The sequence below is a fragment of the Gobius niger genome, assembly GCF_951799975.1.
Source record: "Gobius niger genome assembly, chromosome: 1".
NCBI classification, from domain to species: domain Eukaryota; kingdom Metazoa; phylum Chordata; class Actinopteri; order Gobiiformes; family Gobiidae; genus Gobius; species Gobius niger.
In genome coordinates, this window is record NC_136852.1 from 67,278,490 (window position 1) to 67,298,484 (window position 19,995).

Below are 19,995 nucleotides of genomic sequence, written 5' to 3' on the forward strand. Positions count from 1 at the left end.
ACTTAAGCTGCCGACCAAGATGCGAGTCCATCCTCTCCTCCTCCATCACCGTGTGGTTCCCCGGCGCTACAGACCAGGACAAGCATCGACTGCGGCGCATTGTGCTGCTGCTGAGAAGGTGATTGGCTGTGAGCTCCCATCTTGCAAGTTGGTCATTTTATACTCACTACTGCCACCTCAGGTCTTACGTGTAACTGCAGCCTCTATATAAAGCTCGTGCATGACGGCAGTTCGGACCAGAAGTAACAACTTTTTGAGTGACAGTGCAGGATTTTAGAGGCAGTTGTGGTGAACAGGTCTGAGCTCTCGATTTACCGATCGATCCCCACCCTCACCTATGGTCATGAGATTTGGGTAATGACCGAAAGGACAAGATCGGGAATACAAGTGGCCGAAATGAGTTTTACTTCGCAGGTTGGCCGGGCGCACCCTTCCCTTCGAGATCGGGTGAGGAGCTCAGTTGCCCAGGAGGAGCTCGGAGTAGAGTCGCTGCTCCTTCACGTCGAAAGGAGCAGCTGAGGTGGCTCGGGCATCTGTTCCGGATGCCTCCTGGTCGCCTCCCGCGGGAGGTGTTCCAGGCATGTCCCAGTGGGAAGAGGCCTCGTGGAAGACCCAGGACACGCTGGTGTGTGTGGACCGGGAAGTCTGGGCATCTCTGCTGAAACTGCTGCCTCCGTGACCGAGCCCCGGATAAAGCAGAAGAAGATGGAAGGATGGATGGATAGATGGATGGATGGATGGATGGATGGTCTGGGCTCCTTCTACACATTAGGACATGGCTGGAACATGTAAAACTTAGTTTTAACATTTTTTAAACCCCATATAGTCCCTTTATAGCCCTGACTTTGCTCTTTCCAATGCAAAAAACAGGAAGTCTTTTTCGGCACTAGATCGGCCAATAGCTGATATTGTAAAATCCCCAAAAATCGTCCCGATATATCTAAGACCAATAACGCTGTATCAAACTCATGAATGTAAGAACCTGTTCCAGCCGTTTGCACTGACTATGTGGTCTGTCCACACTCTGCTGCTAACACCTGCACATCTGTGAATATACACTCACGCTGTTGTTCTGTGTCAAGATGTCGTTGTTGTTTTATCATATTTGTATTTAGTTTAATCTTCTTTATGCCCTTATAGCCTTAAGTTTGAAAGTTTTTATAGTTTATTTTTTATCTGAATTATGTGTTATATGTTTTGTGTTTCATGTCGCACGATTGTACCGAGATAAAAAATCCTAGTTTGTGAACCTGATCTCAAACAATGGCAATACCACTATACTGATTCTGATTCAGGTGGGCTTTAACAGATTTGTGAAACAGAGTGCACTGCAGGCTCAGAGATGCAGAGACTTAGAACATCACACACTTTTATTTATTTTTTATTTTTATTTTTTAGCCATTCTGTACCCAACCCAAACCTAACGCTGCAATAGAAATAGAAATAGTCAGAAATAGCCACTCACAACATGGATTGCGTAAGCGCAGGCAGCCTCAGATTGGGCACGTATTAAACCCTGCGCTCTGTCTGGCAGGTCTTTACTCCAATGGAATCAGAGCGCATGCGTTTGATAGGGCGGTATCAAGTTCGTAGGGCGGGCTGTTATCTCAACAACGCTTTGCCTGGCGTACGTGCGTGCTGCTTGGCTGCGCTACGTCGAAACAGGGGGCGTACTAGGTAAGCGCCACATACTGTTCATGTTCTGCAAAAACGTGCGCAACTTACCTCCAAATATCGAGCAGACCATGCAGTGCTACTAACATGTGTGACTTCAGGGCAATCCATCCTTATCACTTGCTGTCATTTTGCTGTGCTTTCGATGTTGTGAAAAACAAAACAAAAAACAGACTCCTTTGGAACAACTTGGTGTCCAAACGTAATGCGCGTGTGGATGAGGAAAACGTTAAGATAAGAAAGAGTGAGATCGTGTTTGCCACAGCCTGCTTACATTTGTGGATGACATTTTTTGAACCAGCATAGGTCAACAAAACAATGCTTCTCTAAATAGTTACTGTGGAAGAGGTCACTGTTGCGCCATCTGCTGTTGAGAAAGTGAACTCCGAGGTTTGTTTTTAATCTAATAATGCATAATAATCACGCTTCCTAAGATGATTTGCGTGATATTTCATGGATACTTAGGTTTTTGGTGGGTATTTTAACTGAGAGACTTTTTGACATTTCTGAAGATTTGCTGCCATAAATGCAACAGTTTACAGAAACCATGGTAACAGTCGCCCATCGAAAAGACTACATAGAATTGCCAATACTAACCATTTTGTGTGAACTGTGATCCATACAAGGCTCTGTGTCCTGCTTTTGTCCAACACAAAGGCCTGTGTGTGACTAAATACCGGTGCATGCTGTAGATTGTAAATCACTAAAATGCATTGAATTTTTTTGTCACAAGACTAAAATGCAACCTGCCGCCATATTGGATAATTATTTTGACACAAACTGAACCTGCTGCCAACTGCTCATCTCTCCTGTCTTTCTCTTTTTTTTTTGCTGTCAGAGAGGAAACAGGAATTACTACAACTACGGCTACTACACAAAATGAAATGACATCCGAAAGCTTAAATATACCCATATTTGCTGAAAAATGATGCACTTTAAAGTCTCCTGGCGACTGGCACCATAGAAATGGTTGAAAACTTTCAGTGTGTATGTAGTGCTTCTGGCCAAAAAGGCCATTTGGCTTACTTATGTAATTATGTAACTTTTACAGATAGATATTGATCAGTTTCTGCCTACTTTAAGAAAGCAAAAGCTGTCTGTTGTCCCCTAATATGGCACTGACTGCCCTGTGTTACCATGGAGATCAGCTGCGATAAGTCAGCTTTAATAAATTAATTCAGCAGTGACAAAACAACGACCAAATGAGATTGGGTATTTAATCCACTCCAAACTTTTTTTTCTGCCAGGCTCTGCGATGGAGGACTGCATAGAGGTGATTTTGCAGGACCAGGGCCCTCTCTCACTCAGGAGGAGGGAGCACCCATGGGTGACAGCCTGCACCGGGGCCATGCTGACCAGCCTGTATGGACTCTGGAGCCTGTTCGCTCTGCCCGGCCTGCGCAGAGTGCCATGGAAACTCAAGGTTATTAAACAGACCCTCTTTTGTCATTGTAATGTTCCGATTCCTCCCCACAAGAGTACATTTTGCACGTGGTGTTTGTAATCAGAGCAACTGGCCCTCGTCATAACTTGCACTTTAACAATGATTTGCTTATTTTGGAGCGTAGTTCTTTGTTGTACAGCAAATGTGGGAAAAGGAGCTTTGTGGTAAGTCTACATTCAATCATAATTAAGTAAAGCCGTCTTTACATGCAAAGACTTCATTCTAAAGAAATAGAAATGACAATGTTGGTAAAAGAAAATGTTACATATGTTATCTTGAACATGTAACTTCGGTATATGCAAACAACTGTGACATGTGTGACAACAAGAAAGTGAAGTGAAACGGCTCAAGCCAGGTTATAATTGAAACAATGATAGAGATTATTTTTGTGGTCCAATATTACTCCTTCCTAACTTTCCGAACACGTATCCGACATCCCAGTTCTTCACAGGGATGAGTTTATTTTACAGCTTTCAGGGAACAGCTACTGTCACGCAAAAGTAAACGACAGTAGCTGGCCTGGTTGTTTATGGTTGTTTACTAAATGAGTCCGTTGTTGTAATAGCCGCTCAACATATATGAAAGTAAGCGGTAAACTACATGAAAACCAAACCGTAGTACAACCGAGTGATTCTTTTACCAAAACCACCACCTCTTGTTTGAAACGCACTGTGTGGTTTTGCAGGTGCCATATTTACCCTCCAGCCAGCAGCAGACGGGGAACGTTCTGAAGCACCTCCACGGACGCTCGGGCCGTCTGGCAGATCTGGGGTCAGGGGACGGCCGGCTGGTGAGTGGGCTGCACATGTTTCACTGCATGACATGGTGCTAACATGGGAATTACTGAATGCTCGGGAATTCGTCCAAGTTTACAAGGAGGTTACCAAAGCTTTTTACAATATTTGAGTGCCTTTCTGGACCCCCAAAAACACTTTACACTTGCAGACTGATGGAAGTGATCTGTCATAAACGCTTAAAAGGATATTTCAGGATTTTTGACATAGGGCCTCATTTCCTAGTTATCCAGAGTGTTGCTGGTACCTGGAGATATTTTTTTGTAATTCATGCAGTTCTTATATTTGAAGAGTTTCGTGGCGCTAGGCTAATGCAAGGCTAGCGCATTTCTATGGTATCAGCTAGCCTGCATTAAAAACAGTCTGACCCGCTCCACAGAGCACCTGAGGCAAATCACTTATAACACCAGACTAATCATATAAATGTCTGTGTCGATAGAGTAATTTTAACCATTTTGCATTTAAAATACCTTATATTTGAGCAGCTTCGTGTTTGTATAAGCTAAGCAGCGGCGGAGTGATCTGCTAGAAAATAGTCCCTCAAAATGCGATCATTCATATGATGCAAGGTCAGTTATATTCCAAAAATTATTCTATTGACACACATTTATATGGTTAGTCTGGTGTTATAAGTGATTTGCCTCAGGTGCACTGTGGAGCGGGTCAGACTTGCAGGCTAGCTGATACCATAGAAATGCGCTAGCCTAGCACTAGCCTAGTGGCACGAAACTCTTCAAATATAAGAACTGCATGAATTACAAAAAAAATATCTCCAGGCACCAGCAACACTCTGGATAACTAGGAAATGAGGCCCTATGTCAAAAATCCTGAAATATCCCTTTAAGGCCTAGCCACTTATTTAGTATTAAAACAATGCTATATATGCTAATTTTCTCCAATAAGTCTGAATTGTAATCTGACTTCTGTGTCATGTTGCAGGTGTTTGCCGCCTCTTCTGTCGGCTTTCAATGCACTGGCTTTGAGATCAATTCCATTTTAGTGGCATATGCTCAAGCCAAGGCCCACTGGACAGGACCGCCCTGCAGCCAGGCTAACTTTGTTAAAACTGACTTCTGGATGGTCAGTTCAGCTAACCCTTGTAAAAGCTTCTTTATTGGAGCTGGTGAGGCCTGCCCTGTTCTTTATCCATGTTGTTTTGTTCTATCTGCCCAGACGGATTTGTCCTCGTACAACAATGTGACAGCCTTTCTTGCACCGGGAGCGGTGAGAATGTTGCATAACAGAAAAGTTGAACTGGCACAGGAAATGTTGCATGTTAAAAAAAATAGTTAAAGAAGTTGCTTTATTGACAGATGGAGGTACTTGGTGACAAACTGCTGAAGGAGCTTCCTGACGATGCATTTGTGGTCGCGTGTCGCTTCCCGTTTCCTCGCTGGCCTCCGCAGTCCTCCCTGGGGTCCGGCCTGGACCAGACCTGGGCCTATGACATCAGCGCTGTGCGAGCCAGTCTGACTAAATCAACTAGTGCAATGTGAAGCTGCCATGGGGGATAACCATCTCCAACCATCAGTGCTATCCCGATGGATCCAATATGATGAAGTATGAGGAGTGTTGTCACTGCACTTCACAAACTTTTCTATCTTTTAACTTAGGAGAGTGCTCAGAATGATGCCCCTAAGGATAACGGGTGTGTTAGGATGGTGTTTGGTTAAAATCTCTGTAATTACTGCGCCTATCCACATGAAACAAAAAGTGGAACAATATTTTTTCCACAATAGCATCAACAATTTAAGATTTGTATTTGTTGTCATTAGAAAGGCTGCACAGTTTTCCTATTGTACTAAGACGTAGAGCCTGAGACCTAGGGCCGAGTTCTGTTTTTGGAAGATTTGATTGACAGGTGAATTAACCAATCAGAGAAATGCTGTAATTCTGCACGGTGGTGCAGCGGTTAGCGCTCGTGCTTAAAGGAACAGTTCTTACCTGAGCTTAGACGAGTTGATACGTACCAGTCTGGTCTTTGTGCGTGAGCTCAGTCTTGCAAATAGACCACTTCGACGTCCGCACAGTAAAGTGTAAAGTTAATTATGGCCTTTGTAATTAATAAATCGCATTTGAGCATAATTTATTTAGGGGTTGTAATTATTTTCTCGAGGTGTATTTTAGATGCTTCTTTGTATTTTCCTGCATTTGAACTCATCTGAAGTGGAGATGTGAGGCCTGTGTGAACATTTCAAACACTTTTTGGAGAATGATCTTTTTAAATGGGTTTATGTCGACGCTCAAAGGGACAATACGAAGTTTAAAAATGTTAAAATTATGTATTTTCCTCCCCCTACATGTTCCAGGCATGTCCTAATGTGTAGAATGAGCTCAGACCTGTTCACCACAACTGCCTCTAAAATCCTGCACTGTCACTCAAAAAGGTGTTACTTCGGGTCCGAATTGCCGTCATGCACGAGCTTAATATAGAAGGTGCAGCTACACGTATGACCTGAGGTGGCAGTAGTGAGTATAAAATGGCTAACTTGCATCTAGCCCCTTGAAATAAAGGTTGATGAATAAAATAAAGTGCTAAATGGCGAGTGCTAGTTGAAAAATAAGATAGGATATATTGCAGCCGTGTTGCACCCGAATTGACATTTGAAATTACATGTATTTCAGTTCTAGTGCCATAAATCTGATTTGGAAATGAAAGAGTGCTATGTGAGCAAAACAGCTTTCAATGGCTTATAGTATGAATCACACAGAGGGCTGAATAAGCGGCAACATCTGCAGAATCAACAGGAAAAGCCCCCGTGACAGAACTTGTGATTTTTACTGGAGATTAATTCAGTTTGACACATATTTAACCACACGCCCTGCTCGGGGTCTAACTCTGGACATTCTTGCCGTGAAGTGAAAAAGTGAACTAATGTGCCATCATGCCAGAATAGTTTTAAATACACATTTAAAAGAAGATTCCATCATGTTTGTCCACATAATCCCTTTTCAATAGCAATCAGTTCCAACATTTGTGTATTTTCTGGTTATTCACTTCAAAAAGAATCACCTTAAATGCCCCATTACTTTAGGAAAAAACTAGAGCATGATTCCAACCATCAGAAAAATGAATGAAACACGCTACCGTTGTGTTGTGTATTATTTCTTGGACAGAATGAGTGGGAGGCAGCATGTCAGCGTTACTGGAATCAGGATATTGACTTTCCTTTCTTTCTCTCTCTCCCAGACGCATGTTCTGACTGATCTTTGTTCCCATCTCTTACAAAAAGGCATTTATTATCAACAACCTTCACAGAACGAATGACGCAGGCATTTTTTAAAGGCTCTTCCTCCTCGGATGCTGCTATTATTAGGAGCACTTTCATCAGAACTAACTCTCTGTTAGAGCATGGGGAACACACTTTTTTGGCATTTTGTCACGATGTTCCTCTTGTCTTGTGTTTCCAAACTGATATGTGCTTTACGTTTGTGATACTTGGATTAGATCAAAAGATGTGAAAAAATAAATACAAAAATAAAGTTATAATAGTAATGAAATACATGAAGTTGAATGAGTGCTTCCCGAAACCAAAAAACTTGCGCCCTCGTCCAGATAAAAAAAAAAAATCCCCTCAAACTCCTCTGAATTGGGTAATTACTGTTATCACATCCACACAATTACAGATGACAAGAAACCCATTCGTTTTCAAATCATGATCATGTGACTTGCTTTAATTTTTGCCCTTATCGCGCATCGCAGATTCATTTGTAGGAAATTGCTTTTCTAACTGTGCCTGCAGTGCAGAAGGCGCTCGCTTTTACGACTCCACTGTGTCGAGACAGAGTGGAGTGGACTGTCGACGTTCATAAGGAGAGGGCTATTAGATCCTATAAGTTATACTCATCTGAACCCATGAGACCACGTTTACTTTAACGCCGGTGCAATGTTTAGAAACTGCAACTTGGCCAGTGTTTTTTACTCTAAAACACAGAAAAGTCCATTTAGTTTGGTTAGATTCTACAGTTTTGGGGAGAAAAATATCTAATTGCATTTTTTCCTGACAGGTATTGCAACTGTAGCTAACGTTCTGCTCACTTTGCACCTGTTAAACATATCTAAGAGCTTCAGCGCTTAACCTCTTAACCCCCGCCTGAGCCGAGCACATTTTCTCCGGTTTGACTTGACCCAAATAAAATTTTAAAATGTTAAAACTAGGTATTTTCCTCCCCCTACATATTCCAGCCATGTCCTAATGTGTAGAATGAGCTCAGACCTGCCTCTAAAATCCTGCACTGTCACTCAAAAAGGTGTTAATTCGGGTCCGAAGTGCCGTCATGCATGAGCTTAATATAGAAGCTGCAGTTACACGTATGACCTGAGGTGGCAGTAGTGAGCATACAATGACCAACTTGTATCTAGTCTCTTTAATGAGGATGAAAACGCAGCAAAAAAAGCATCAAAAGAGCGACAAAAATGCAACAAGCAAGCTTGATGAAAAAATGACAACAACATGAGGAAAAATATTAGATCAGTTTTGCGGGTCTTAGCTTTCAAATGAGGTGTTACTCTGGCCTATAGCCTGTAAGCTCCAGTCGAGAAGGTTTTAGATTTGGGTAAAGATTACCTACAAAAAATGTGCTTGATTAAGGTGGGGGTTAAGAGTTTAAAGCCACACCACGTAACATTTCACCCCATTGATAAATATGTTTATTTTATTAATCAATCAAATTTGACTTGTATAGCGCCTTACAACAGCCAGGGTGCTTTCCAGTATAAAAACAAGAATCACAATAGACATCAATAAATACAAACATGCATAAAAACAGCAGTAGAGTCAATGGCTGTATCGAATGCTCGATATTTTAATATTTGAATATTTTCTAACAAATAGTTTAACTGTTGAAAAATATAAACAAACGCTTGTCTTTGCTGTGAGCGGCTCTCCTCAGACCTGACTGTAAATTCACCAGGAGCGGGACGTCTCCAGCTCGTCTCCATGGTGATATTAACTAAAAGAAGCTAAATATTATTTTAATAGGTTAGGTCCACATTGAAATCCATTCTTTAATTGCTGTGTCTAGCTTCTCATTAAGAGCAGGCAACAGTACAATTATAAAATGTTGATCAGTGTGCCTTTAAGAAAAAGACGCTAAACCAATTCAAGAATAACATGCCTTTCAGAACATATTTATAGAGTTTTAAACTACAGGGTTTCTTCAATGGTTCCATGGAGCCACTGAAGAAAGTCAACGTTTGCCTGTGATTTTACTTTTGCAGTGAGTGCAATGACCTGATCTATTTTAGTCAAAGCCAAAAAAACACTAGTTTCACTCGCGTCACCACTTCAATTGCTATTACTATTGGTCAGAGTATTTGATTTCATTTGGCACCTTGAGTAAAAGTACAGATACTACTGGTCAAATATAATTCCAGTATCAGTAAATGTTTCTTGGTTAAAAAGTACTAAAGTATTTGCAGTTTAAATTGGTGTTATACAAAAAGACTTTGCAGCTTACAGCTTCAACATGACAATCGCGCTTGAATTCCACACCTGTACGGCAACTCGATCAGGACAAACCTTTCTTGTTGTGAGTCAGTGGCAAAATGTCAGAACATCTGCACAGCGCCACCTACTGTCCCTAGAGTGTGCATCAACACACATCATGGACAGATTGACTTCTCACTTTGGAGCCTTTTTAGAAACGTAGTGGAGCAGAGAGACCTCAAATGTCGGTGGTTGGATCATAGTTCCGACTGGTGCATCCCGTCACTGTGTCCTTAAGCAAGACACTTTAATCACCTAGTGCAGTGGTTCCCAACCTTTTTTGTCTTGAGGCATTAATTTATACTCCGAGTATCCCTACCTCAAAGATCCTGCCAAAATTTTAACAAATCAAGCAACTAAACATGGATTATTCAGTATTTAGTAGTGTAATATTCAAAATACAGAAAAAATACTCTCAAAGTCAAGCCTTTTACTCAAAATCATAATTAAAACTATTTTTTCTTTGAAAGTAATATTGAAGCTATCTCTTTCCTCTCGTTTTTAAATCTGAGGTAAGTCCAAGTACCCCCTGTCCAGTGCTCAAGTACCCCAAGGGGTCCCCGTACCCCTGGTTGGGAAACACTCACCTAGTATACATGAGTGCTGCACCATTGGCAGCCACGCATTCCAACCACTACAGCAGAGTAAAGGAAGAGTGCATGAAACTGTAGTGACTTAAGTGTCTGGGAAGGTGCCATGTAATAACCTTAATAACAATGAGTCCAAGCAACTTATCTGCTTGTGTTGAGCACAAGGGAAACATTATCTCCTTATCAACCTTATTAAGAACCCTGCATTAGGTTATGGCATCCAGAAGATAATTTCGAAAGAAATTTGGAAGAAAAAATAGATGTTTTCAAGCTGCTCAAAGTTTCAGTGGTCTTTTCACTGGAGCCTGCACTCTGACTGAACGCACACTTGGAGGAAATGTCCTTCACTTTGCTCACCGACATCACATCTTTGAAAAGACCTTTGAGAGAGTCTTAGCACTCGACGTAACCCAAGAACCATCAGGGCCAGATCTTGTGTCAAACGCTGTGAGTGAATAAATGGTTGGCTTGGCATTCTTCATCTCCAACGTGACACAAGAACAGAAGAAGCTGATGATTCATTCTGAAAAAAGAAGGTTCAAAGGTTCCACCAAAGCTTTGTGATGCCTTTGATCAAGCAGATTATAAAGGGAAGCAGATCAGACCACCAGCACGATGTGTTTCTCTGAAACTGGATCTGCCACAGACATCAAGACTTTCAGAAGACTGCTAAAACTGGCATTCAAGGAAAGTTGTCAATGATGCTGCTCAAAGGGGGATGAAGCTTCTTCAAGTCTTCAGCTGTAGCCGGACAAACAAGGAAGGTCAGAAACAGTGTGACTCCAAGAGCACAGGCACATCTTTATGCACATCGCTGTTACAGTATAGAACAATGTTTGCAAAATCGAACTATTTATTCACGTGGATAAAATATGGACCTACTAATTTGGGCAGATATGAGATGTAGAGAATCTAGAGAATTACCCTCCTCACTAGGCTTAAACACAAACTTGAATCTGCACTGGAAGTTTGACCTCTTTGCCTTTACTTTCACACCCTGTTATGTCAGAGGTGGGTTGAGTATAACATTACTTTCGACTATTTATCTTCTCATCCAAAAATAAAAAAGTACTTGGCGAAGATGAGCACTACTACTACTACTACTGGCTGAGGACAAACCAAACATAATATATGATAATCTATGATAATATTTATATATATTATATATTATTTTTAATAACATAAGAAGAGTAAATGTTGTAGTATTGTTTCTTCTAATAATATCCTTGTCACTGAAGAAGTAAAAAGTACCATGTGATAAAAACTAATCTAACAAGTACGTTTCAATAAAAAGAAAAATGTCACCAGTTGTCTGTACACCACACAATGTCCTGATACTATTTACTACTTCTACTCCACAAGTGTCTTCAATTTGCATCCATATTGCAAGCAAATAAATGGTGGACGTGATTTCCCATTCAAAACAGGCCTGTTTCACTCTGAGCTCACCACAGCCACATGGGGGCGCCAGTGCTCCAGGCGGACGCGCTTCAGAACGCCGGCTTTAAGACGGTGACCTCATTGCAGCCCTCTCTTCTCTCTCTGCTCCATTATTTCGACAGTAAAAGGATTTGGAGGCACACAACTCTTTATGTGTAAAGTGAAAAATAAAAACGATCAGATTGCTGCATGAGGGCACTAAAGGCTTTCCAGCGTGACGCACAGGTTTTCGCTCATGTCCAGCGGTGCCACACTGCCCTACGACACTTCTCTCGTCACGCGCAAAGGAATCACTTGGGGGGGTTTGGGACCGAATACGGCTATTTTGCAAACTCGAGCGGATTGAATTAGTCCAAGTGCGTCAAGTCAGGACTAAACAGGCTCTTTTCTGTCAGCGATGCATGCACAAGGAACACAAGACGCAGCAAATAACACGAGTGAAAGCTTAGTGCACTTATGACAGTTGTAGCCTATTCTTAAAGGGAAGAAGCTGCAGGCAAAACTATGTATTTCCTCCCACCAGTGTTGCTCTATACATTTATATGGGGAATTGTAGCCTCATTAATAGGCTGTTTTATCACATTGTGGTGCCCAAATCATTCCTGATGATTGAACAGGGATTTGCATATATTTAGTTTACTACTAGCAATATTCTCTTTATAAACAGGTAATTTGGTTAGATTTTTTTACGCACTGCCTTATTCCCACGTGAAAAACAATGAATGAACGAGAACTTATAATACATGTTTTACAGTTGCAAAAGCTTCCAATCGATATCTCTATATTCACATTCAGCGTCTCGCCTTCCACTCGCCTCTCTCTCCCTTCTTCACAACTCACTCATAAATGGGTAATCGATAAGAGTGCTGCAGGCAGGCTTTGCCCCGGCTTGCCCTGGTTTGACGCCGTGACATCACCGGGAGGGCGGCGCGGGGCAGCTCGGCGAGTATAAAAGCGCGCGCAGCCAGTCTCCGGGCTTCATTCATCCTGAACACGTTGTTGGATTCTAATTTTAAAAAAAGACAGACAGAAAGAAAGAAAGAAAGAAACCGAGCCCCAAATGGAAGTACACTCCAACTTCCAAAACCACAGCTCCAGCATGTGCGAGTCCACGGCGCAGAGGGCGTGCGAGCCCCGGCGTAAACGGACGGACGAGCGCAATGGCCCCTCGGAAATGGCACGGATTATCACGGATCCAGCCACGGGCAAGTGCTACTGCAGGGGGAAAGTTCTTGGAAAGGTATATAGCTTGTAACAAAGTCGGATTCGCTGGATTTGTGAGAGCGAGGTGTTAAAGGTCTTTTTTTTTTTTCCTCCCAGGGTGGTTTTGCCAAATGTTACGAGCTGACAGATTTGGCCACGAGCAAAGTTTACGCAGCCAAGATCATCCCACACTCGCGCGTCTCCAAACCGCACCAAAGAGAGAAGGTGAGCCCATCGCCAGGTCTGCTACAAATGTGCACGCTGGTTTGTAAGATGAGACACTGCAGGTGAATGGAGGAAAAGAGGAAATGTTCAGGAGTAAATGTTAAGGGAGAAAGTATTGGAAGTTTTCTGTTACTGTGACCAAGATTGCATGCATTTCGTGGGATGTTTTAACATTGGAAAGTTAATTTTGGTGACATATTGGGAATGCAGATTTATTTTTGGAGGAGATTCTTAGGAGCTAGTACTTAGAAATCTGTAAAAAGTCAAAGTCTGCCTTATTTTGGAGGGGTTCAGAGCACAATATATCAGCTTAGGAACTAGGTATGGACAAATCTATCTTCAAAGTTGCAGACTCACCTCAAAATGTTTGGGATATTTCATGATCTCATAGCAATGTCTGCTTCTTGTTAGATCGACAGAGAAATCGAGCTGCACAAGGCGCTCAGCCATAGACACATCGTGCACTTTTATCACCATTTCGAGGACAAGGAGAACATCTACATTCTGCTGGAGTACTGCAGCAGAAAAGTGAGTGTGTGCACCGGCTGCCTGCTAAAGGAGTGCTTTCGAAGTCACCAGTGCGATATCATGCTTGGCTGTTGCTGCTATTAAATGTCAATGTTTCCTGTTGTGTTTTTTTAGTCACTGGCCCACATCCTGAAGGCACGCAAAGTCCTCACAGAACCCGAGGTGCGCTACTACCTCAGACAAATCGTGTCCGGACTCAAGTATCTCCACGAACAGGAGATCCTCCATAGAGACCTCAAGCTCGGTGAGCAATCTACTGCAATGTTTTTCTCTTGACTGTGGCGTCTGGGTCGTCAGGGTCATCTGTATTCTTTTGTATAGGAGATCATTTTATCTGTGCAAAACATTTAAGCTATGTAGTTTTTTTCTGGTTTAGATATACACCCATTTTTTCTTCATTTAGTCCAATTTAGGTTGAGTTTAGTTTGAGAATCCCTGATAGTTTGCTGGATGGATTAACCTTGGTGCATTGATGACAATTGAGATGTAAAGGATTGAGTAGAACAGCAAAATGAATAGTAATTGCACATGAAAATGGCTTGGTTGCAATGAGCAAATCACATATAGACTACTGTGCATTTATGTGAAAGGCTTGAGATCTGTGTTTGGTTGTAAAAGTTTAGGGATCAGATGAGGGTGATAGGTATTGTGATATTCAATAACTGTCTTGAATATTGCTATAACAATGTTATTGCAATACTTCAGTCATTTTTCATACAGAAACCGAAGCAGTTGGGTGTTTTTCCTCAAATTGCGCCAATACAAGAGTTTAAAACTACCAAATCTGGAATATAACAAGGTCATCATGGAACATAATTGGGAATATTGTGACTAAAACTCAACTTTTGAACGTTTTGAAGCCGCTGTGAGTTTTTGTTTTAGTCTGTTTCCAAAAAACATGTGTAGATCTCAGCCAGTTTGAAGACTTGCTACTTACAAATATTCGCTAACATTAATTTGGCGATACATTGTAGAGCCCTTGGTGGGAGGTTTCCCTGTTTTGGGTGGATGCTCAGCTTTGGCGGCACTTTCAGAAGTCCAATCTCAGACTTGTCTTTGATCTCGTGTCACAAACGCTGATCTGGTCTTTTTCCTCGCCTGTAGGTAATTTCTTTGTGAGCGAATCCATGGAGTTGAAGGTCGGGGATTTCGGTCTCGCTGCCAAGCTGGAGCCGGCAGGCAACCGGAGAAAGACGATCTGTGGGACTCCCAACTACCTGTCGCCAGAGGTGCTCAACAAACAAGGCCACGGCTGCGAGTCGGACATCTGGGCACTCGGCTGCGTAATGTGAGTAGTCTGGAGCTGTTTACGGGCCACGGCAATGCATTTGTTAAGAGAGATGTGGTCGGAAAGATAGACTTTATCTTTCATTCTAAGCAAAAGCCTCAAGTGTCATATCAAATAATAAGTGTCAGAACTTTGGCATCTGTTGCTGGCGACATCATTTGCATACCTTCTGTTCCATGAAGGAAAGTACTGCTACAGAATGAACTTAACCTACTGTGTACTCCTGTTAAAGTGTTAATACTACCTTTTAGTTTTACCATAGATGTGTGGTAGAAGTAAAATAAGACACAAAGCATAAATTCACTTGTTGCAGCAGCTCTTACAAATTACAAAGTGGGGGGTAAATAGTTTGAAAATGTGCAAACAAGCAATAATAATTGATCTCTCTCCCTCAGGTACACAATGCTGCTGGGGAGACCGCCTTTCGAAACCACTAATCTTAAAGAGACGTACCGGTGTATCCGGGAGGCCCGGTACTCCCTGCCATCGTCGCTCTCACCGCAGGCCAAGCAGCTCATCAGTAACCTGCTGGCCAAAACCCCCGAGGACAGGCCCAACCTGGAGCACATTCTACGGCACGACTTTTTCACACAGGTCAGCCAATGCCCTCACTAATCATCTCTTAAGCAGCAAGACTGGACTTAAACGACTTGAATCCTTTTAACTATGTACTAAGAGCTCATACAAAACGTTTTACCATCGGCTTCTCTGCATTATCGTGTCGGTCTGGTGACCCCTGTTGCCCCTGGTTACACGCTGACCCACTTTTCTCGTGTCCGCACAGGGCTTCAGTCCAGAGCGCCTGTCCCCGAGCTGCTGCCACTCACCGCCAGATTTCCACGTGTCCAGCCCCGCCAAGAGCTTCTTCAAGAAGGCCGCGGCCGCGCTGTTCGGGGGCAAGAGGGACAAAGTCAAGTACTTCGAGACGCTGAGTAAGTGCATGATTGGGTTCTTGGGATACATTTGTGAGTGCAGCTTGGACGCATGTTGACGCGTTGAAGGAGTTTGTAGACATTTGGTTGTTATAATGTCAGTAAGTAGGTTTGGCATATCTGCACGAGGGCTACAAGCTAATCCCAGTGAAAAATGTTATGTATAAAAGTCCTCTACTCACATTTTCAAATGCATGTGATTCTTTTATCTAGCAGACACTGTAATGATAATTTAAAAAAATGGACTGGTTGTAAAATTGATGTGTTTTAGCACTCAGTGTCCTTTGTAGACAACCGTGGGAATTTTCCATTGGCAAAACAACTTAACAATGCGATTGTTTTTTCCCCTCCCACAGACAAACTGACAAAAGAGGAAGAGGAAATCTATAAACTGCAACACAATCTGGAGAGAACGGTTATCAGCCAGCAGCAGAGCAGGAGAATCACCGAGGTAAGAGAAGTCTGGCCCCTCAAGTGATCTAAATCTGTTGAAATATTATGACAATGCTCAACCATTTTTACTGGATTTTTTTTGCACAACAGTTGTCCTTTTATTTCTTATTATCCTTTGAACATCAACATTTCCCCAAGCATTGCAGCAAGCACAGATTTTCATTGCATTTGTGGTGCTAAGACTATAGTCTACATTTGACTTTCTGCCACCTGCGTAAACCCTCATTAACAATTATGGCATGCTTTTTTTTTTGTCTTTTTTCGGGCCAACAATTTTATGACTCACTTAGACACTAAACTTTCACATTCAGCACAAGTTCGAGAGCGAATCCGCAGGAGCTTATTCCTGCTTTGCATCTGTGGGAGTGCGCTGACTCACGAGGAACACATGAGCGCTTGATTCTAATGCCTCCGTCACTGCCTCTCTCCTCAGAATGGTTCGCTTCCGCCATCTGCCGAGAACCCCGTCGCCCCGGCAACAGAGAGCCAATCCCCCGCGTCGCAGGACACAATCCGCCTGATTGTGAGAGGGAGCCTGGGGAGCTGCAGCAGCAGTAGCGAATGTACGTCTGATGCTAATTGCATCACAGGAAGCCTAAGTCTCAATATGAAATACAAATGAACATGAAATGCACTATAGCGCCACTGTGTTGGCATGTTTGCATTACAGAGACCTGTCTTTTCTCATTTAGAAACATTTTTACCGCAATATTCTCTACAGTTTTTGAATATTGCAATTTTGTGTCATTGTGCAGCCGCAATAGCGATGATGTCACTCTGATACGTGAAGCTAGAGACACAGCGTAGCAACAGCATGGCCGTAGAAGCCAAACGAGTGTCTACATTAACATTTGTTCTGACACATTTAGTCCGGAACGTTGGTGCATTCCCCTCGTGGGTTTCTGTCACATGATTTCCTGTTATGCATCACATTTAGGGGATTTTGGATCATTTGACTGTGTGTAATGCTCAATGTGAATAAATGTGTTTTTTTGTTTTTGCCTCCTAAAGGCTTGGAGGACAACACGACATGCAGTGTGGCGGAGACGGTCGCCAGCGTATTGAGAGGCTGCTTAGAAAACATGCCAAAAGGTGAGTCCTCATGAGTGCATTATTGCCAGCGACTAATCCATGTCGCCCTTGAGCTCTGCAAACGTCGTGTCGGTGAGCTGCCACTGACTGTCCTCTTTGCTTTGTCAAACCCTCACAGCTGACAGCGTGCCCCAGGGCTCCAGCACTTGCAACCTCCAGTGGGTGACTAAATGGGTGGACTACTCCAACAAGTACGGCTTCGGCTACCAACTGTCTGATCACACCGTAGGAGTGCTGTTCAACAATGGGACGCACATGAGCTTGTTGCCAGACAGAAAGTACGCACCCTTTAAGAAAGCTTACCTTACTTGGGGAGTCGGGGGCGGGGTTGGTTACTTGCAAATTTTGTAAAGTTTGTAAGATGTTTGACAAAAAGAAAAATATATTTATGTCTATTTCCTTTTCTCTTTTCAGAACGATCCACTATTACGCAGAGTTGGGCCAGCGCTCCGTTTTCCCAACGTGCGAAGTTCCAGAGCACTTTGTGGGCCAAGTCACGGTCCTGAAATACTTCTCCCACTACATGGAAGAGAACCTCATGGATGTAAGCATTGTTTGTCAACTGTTTTGCCAACCCTTATAGCAGTAGTAGCAGTAGTAGTAGCAGTTGCAGTTGTGGTTCTAGCTTCTTCTTTGCAGTAGTGTTGGTTCATTCATGTCCCAGCCTGCCAGATATTAACGCGGTTACTCCTTTGCTTACTCAGGGTGGGGACCTGGGCACCATGACGGATGCACACATGCCCCGGCTGTACCTGCTGCAGTGGCTCAAGTCGGACCGCGCCCTCATGATGCTGTTCAACGACGGCACTTTCCAGGTAACGCCGTTTATAAGACTCCACCGATACTGGAAATGTTCTCAGCAGACGACATTATATTACTTATGCAACCCTACCAAGTAAAGGCCCTGTATCCGATTTTTGTTTTTCTATTTGTGGAATTAAGCTTGTGCTCTTGCATTTGCTCAAAAGCTAAAAGAGCTAGCGGGCTAGTTGATGTTAGCATTAGCGTGACCGTAAAGTTGCGCTCATAAACTCTCTCTTGTGAAGAACTGGAATGTAAGGAATGCAGTTTAAACTTCACTCACTCCCTTTTTCATTGAAACAGACATTTAATTTCCTGTACAATGTAATAGACTCATGCTAATGCTAATCTTTAGCTTCTGTGTTCCCCGTTGTGCATGTGCAAGCACTGTGTTATAGAGTTCGGGAATGTGATGTCATACCGCTAAGCATTATGGGATTAGCAGCAATTGTGAACTCATGGAGATTTTAAAAGTTAAAATACTGGAGTTATTGTTCAAAACACGTGGACACAACAGTGAGTTCGATGTATTTACCAGCAGTAACTCAGCAGCTAACGGAGTTGTTCCACGCCTTTTTTTCTCCACTTTTTATACTGTTTTTAGCTAATGTTAGCCAATGGAAATGTATGCTAACAGCAGCAAAGATGGCGGATCTCCATGGTAACTGTGGGATTTCCCGAACCCTATAGTGCAGCATGAAAAGGAGACACAAGGCCGTAGATGCTCCCATGGTGGAACATCAAAAAAAAGTTATTTTAAAGCCTCCATCTTGTATTTATTTCGCAAAGTGTTGGAAGTGAAGGGAACGAACAACCTTGATAATTGCGTGGTGTAAGAATTTGTGCAATTTACGCTTTGATTTAGCGGTAGTAGCGAGCTTTCTTTTGTGGGTTCATTTGGACACCGGTAATGGTCTGGGTTCCATTAGTTTAGCACATATTATGTTGACTTAATGGCTGAAAGGAAAACCAAAATGCTACAAGCTGTTCATTACATAACTAGTAGACAATGAAAGCAGGGCTCCTCCACAGCAAGAAAAATGAATCAATTGAAAAATGAAAAACTGGTAACATCAGAGTAGTTTTGAATGAAAAATACAAATTGCTGGCTTTGTGTTGATGATTTATGGTTCTATACACAATGATTATTCAAGCGTGGAGACTGGATTGTTGAAAATAGACAGTACAAATATACTTACAACATTGCTTCTATCAAAACTAAAAGAAATGATTGACTTTGCATTAAATGTGTTTATTTTGTCTACCTCCAGGTCAACTTCTACCACGACCACACAAAGATCATCCTGTGCTGCCAGCGCGACGACTACACGCTAACCTACATCAACGAGGACCGCGTTTCCAAGAGCTTCAAGCTCAGCTCGCTGCTCACCTCCGGCTGCCCGACCGACCTGCGCGAGCGGATGGTCTACTCTCTCAACATGCTGATGCAGAGGTGTAGCTAAAAACGGAACTGCGCTAGAGCGAGCTAGACTACCTTCAGCGCCTCAAGGGGGACCGTTCAAATGTGTGGGACCAACCTGAGCCAAGTCTATTAGCATAACCCACGCGAGCTAGACCGTGGACGTACTGTAAGGGACAATGCAATGTAGCACACTGGAGGCGGATGCAACAAAAGGGCTGTTTTGTACGTTGGACTGTTGAAGAGAGGAAGAAGAGGAGTCTGGAGGATGTTAGCACAAATGACAGTTGGGAAAATGTTGATGGTTAAAGATCTTATATTATGTGTAGAATAAGTCACCATCTGCATTTTAAAAAGGCCTAAAACCATGTGTGCTGTATCCAGGGCTTGACATTAGCATTAGCTACAAGCTAAACATGTAGATTTTTTTTTACCTTTCCCTCTCAGTAGTCACTTTGACCATTGAGTTGAAAAATCACCTTGATATGTTTTTGTAGCATTTTGTAGATTCATTTTACAAAATCTTGTAAAAACCTTCAACAGTTCGTAACATTTGGAAAAGACTAGCCAAAATGGACAGTGAGCAAAAAAGCCAATGTCAAGCCCTGGCTTTATCCATGGA

At 42.6% G+C, this 19,995-nt stretch overlaps 2 protein-coding genes across 2 annotated transcripts; both read left to right on the forward strand.

Annotated features, from left to right (window-relative positions):
• The first annotated feature begins 1,612 nt into the window (after positions 1-1,612).
• On the forward strand, positions 1,613-5,485 carry LOC306960593 (adenine nucleotide translocase lysine N-methyltransferase). The gene is made up of 6 exons (XM_079553024.1): positions 1,613-1,677; positions 2,922-3,097; positions 3,804-3,908; positions 4,852-4,992; positions 5,086-5,136; positions 5,226-5,485. The coding sequence occupies exons 2-6, from the start codon at positions 2,930-2,932 to the stop codon at positions 5,406-5,408; spliced, it is 648 nt and encodes a 215-aa protein (XP_079409150.1). The 5' UTR covers positions 1,613-1,677; positions 2,922-2,929; the 3' UTR covers positions 5,409-5,485.
• A 6,976-nt stretch (positions 5,486-12,461) lies between these two features.
• On the forward strand, positions 12,462-19,419 carry plk2b (polo-like kinase 2b). The gene is made up of 14 exons (XM_079579534.1): positions 12,462-12,671; positions 12,752-12,859; positions 13,271-13,387; positions 13,502-13,631; positions 14,492-14,675; positions 15,071-15,269; positions 15,460-15,607; positions 15,964-16,058; positions 16,494-16,623; positions 17,072-17,152; positions 17,271-17,430; positions 17,567-17,696; positions 17,857-17,967; positions 19,225-19,419. Exons 1-14 carry the CDS (start codon positions 12,492-12,494, stop codon positions 19,414-19,416), a joined length of 1,965 nt encoding a protein of 654 aa, XP_079435660.1. The 5' UTR covers positions 12,462-12,491; the 3' UTR covers positions 19,417-19,419.
• Positions 19,420-19,995: the final 576 nt, after the last annotated feature.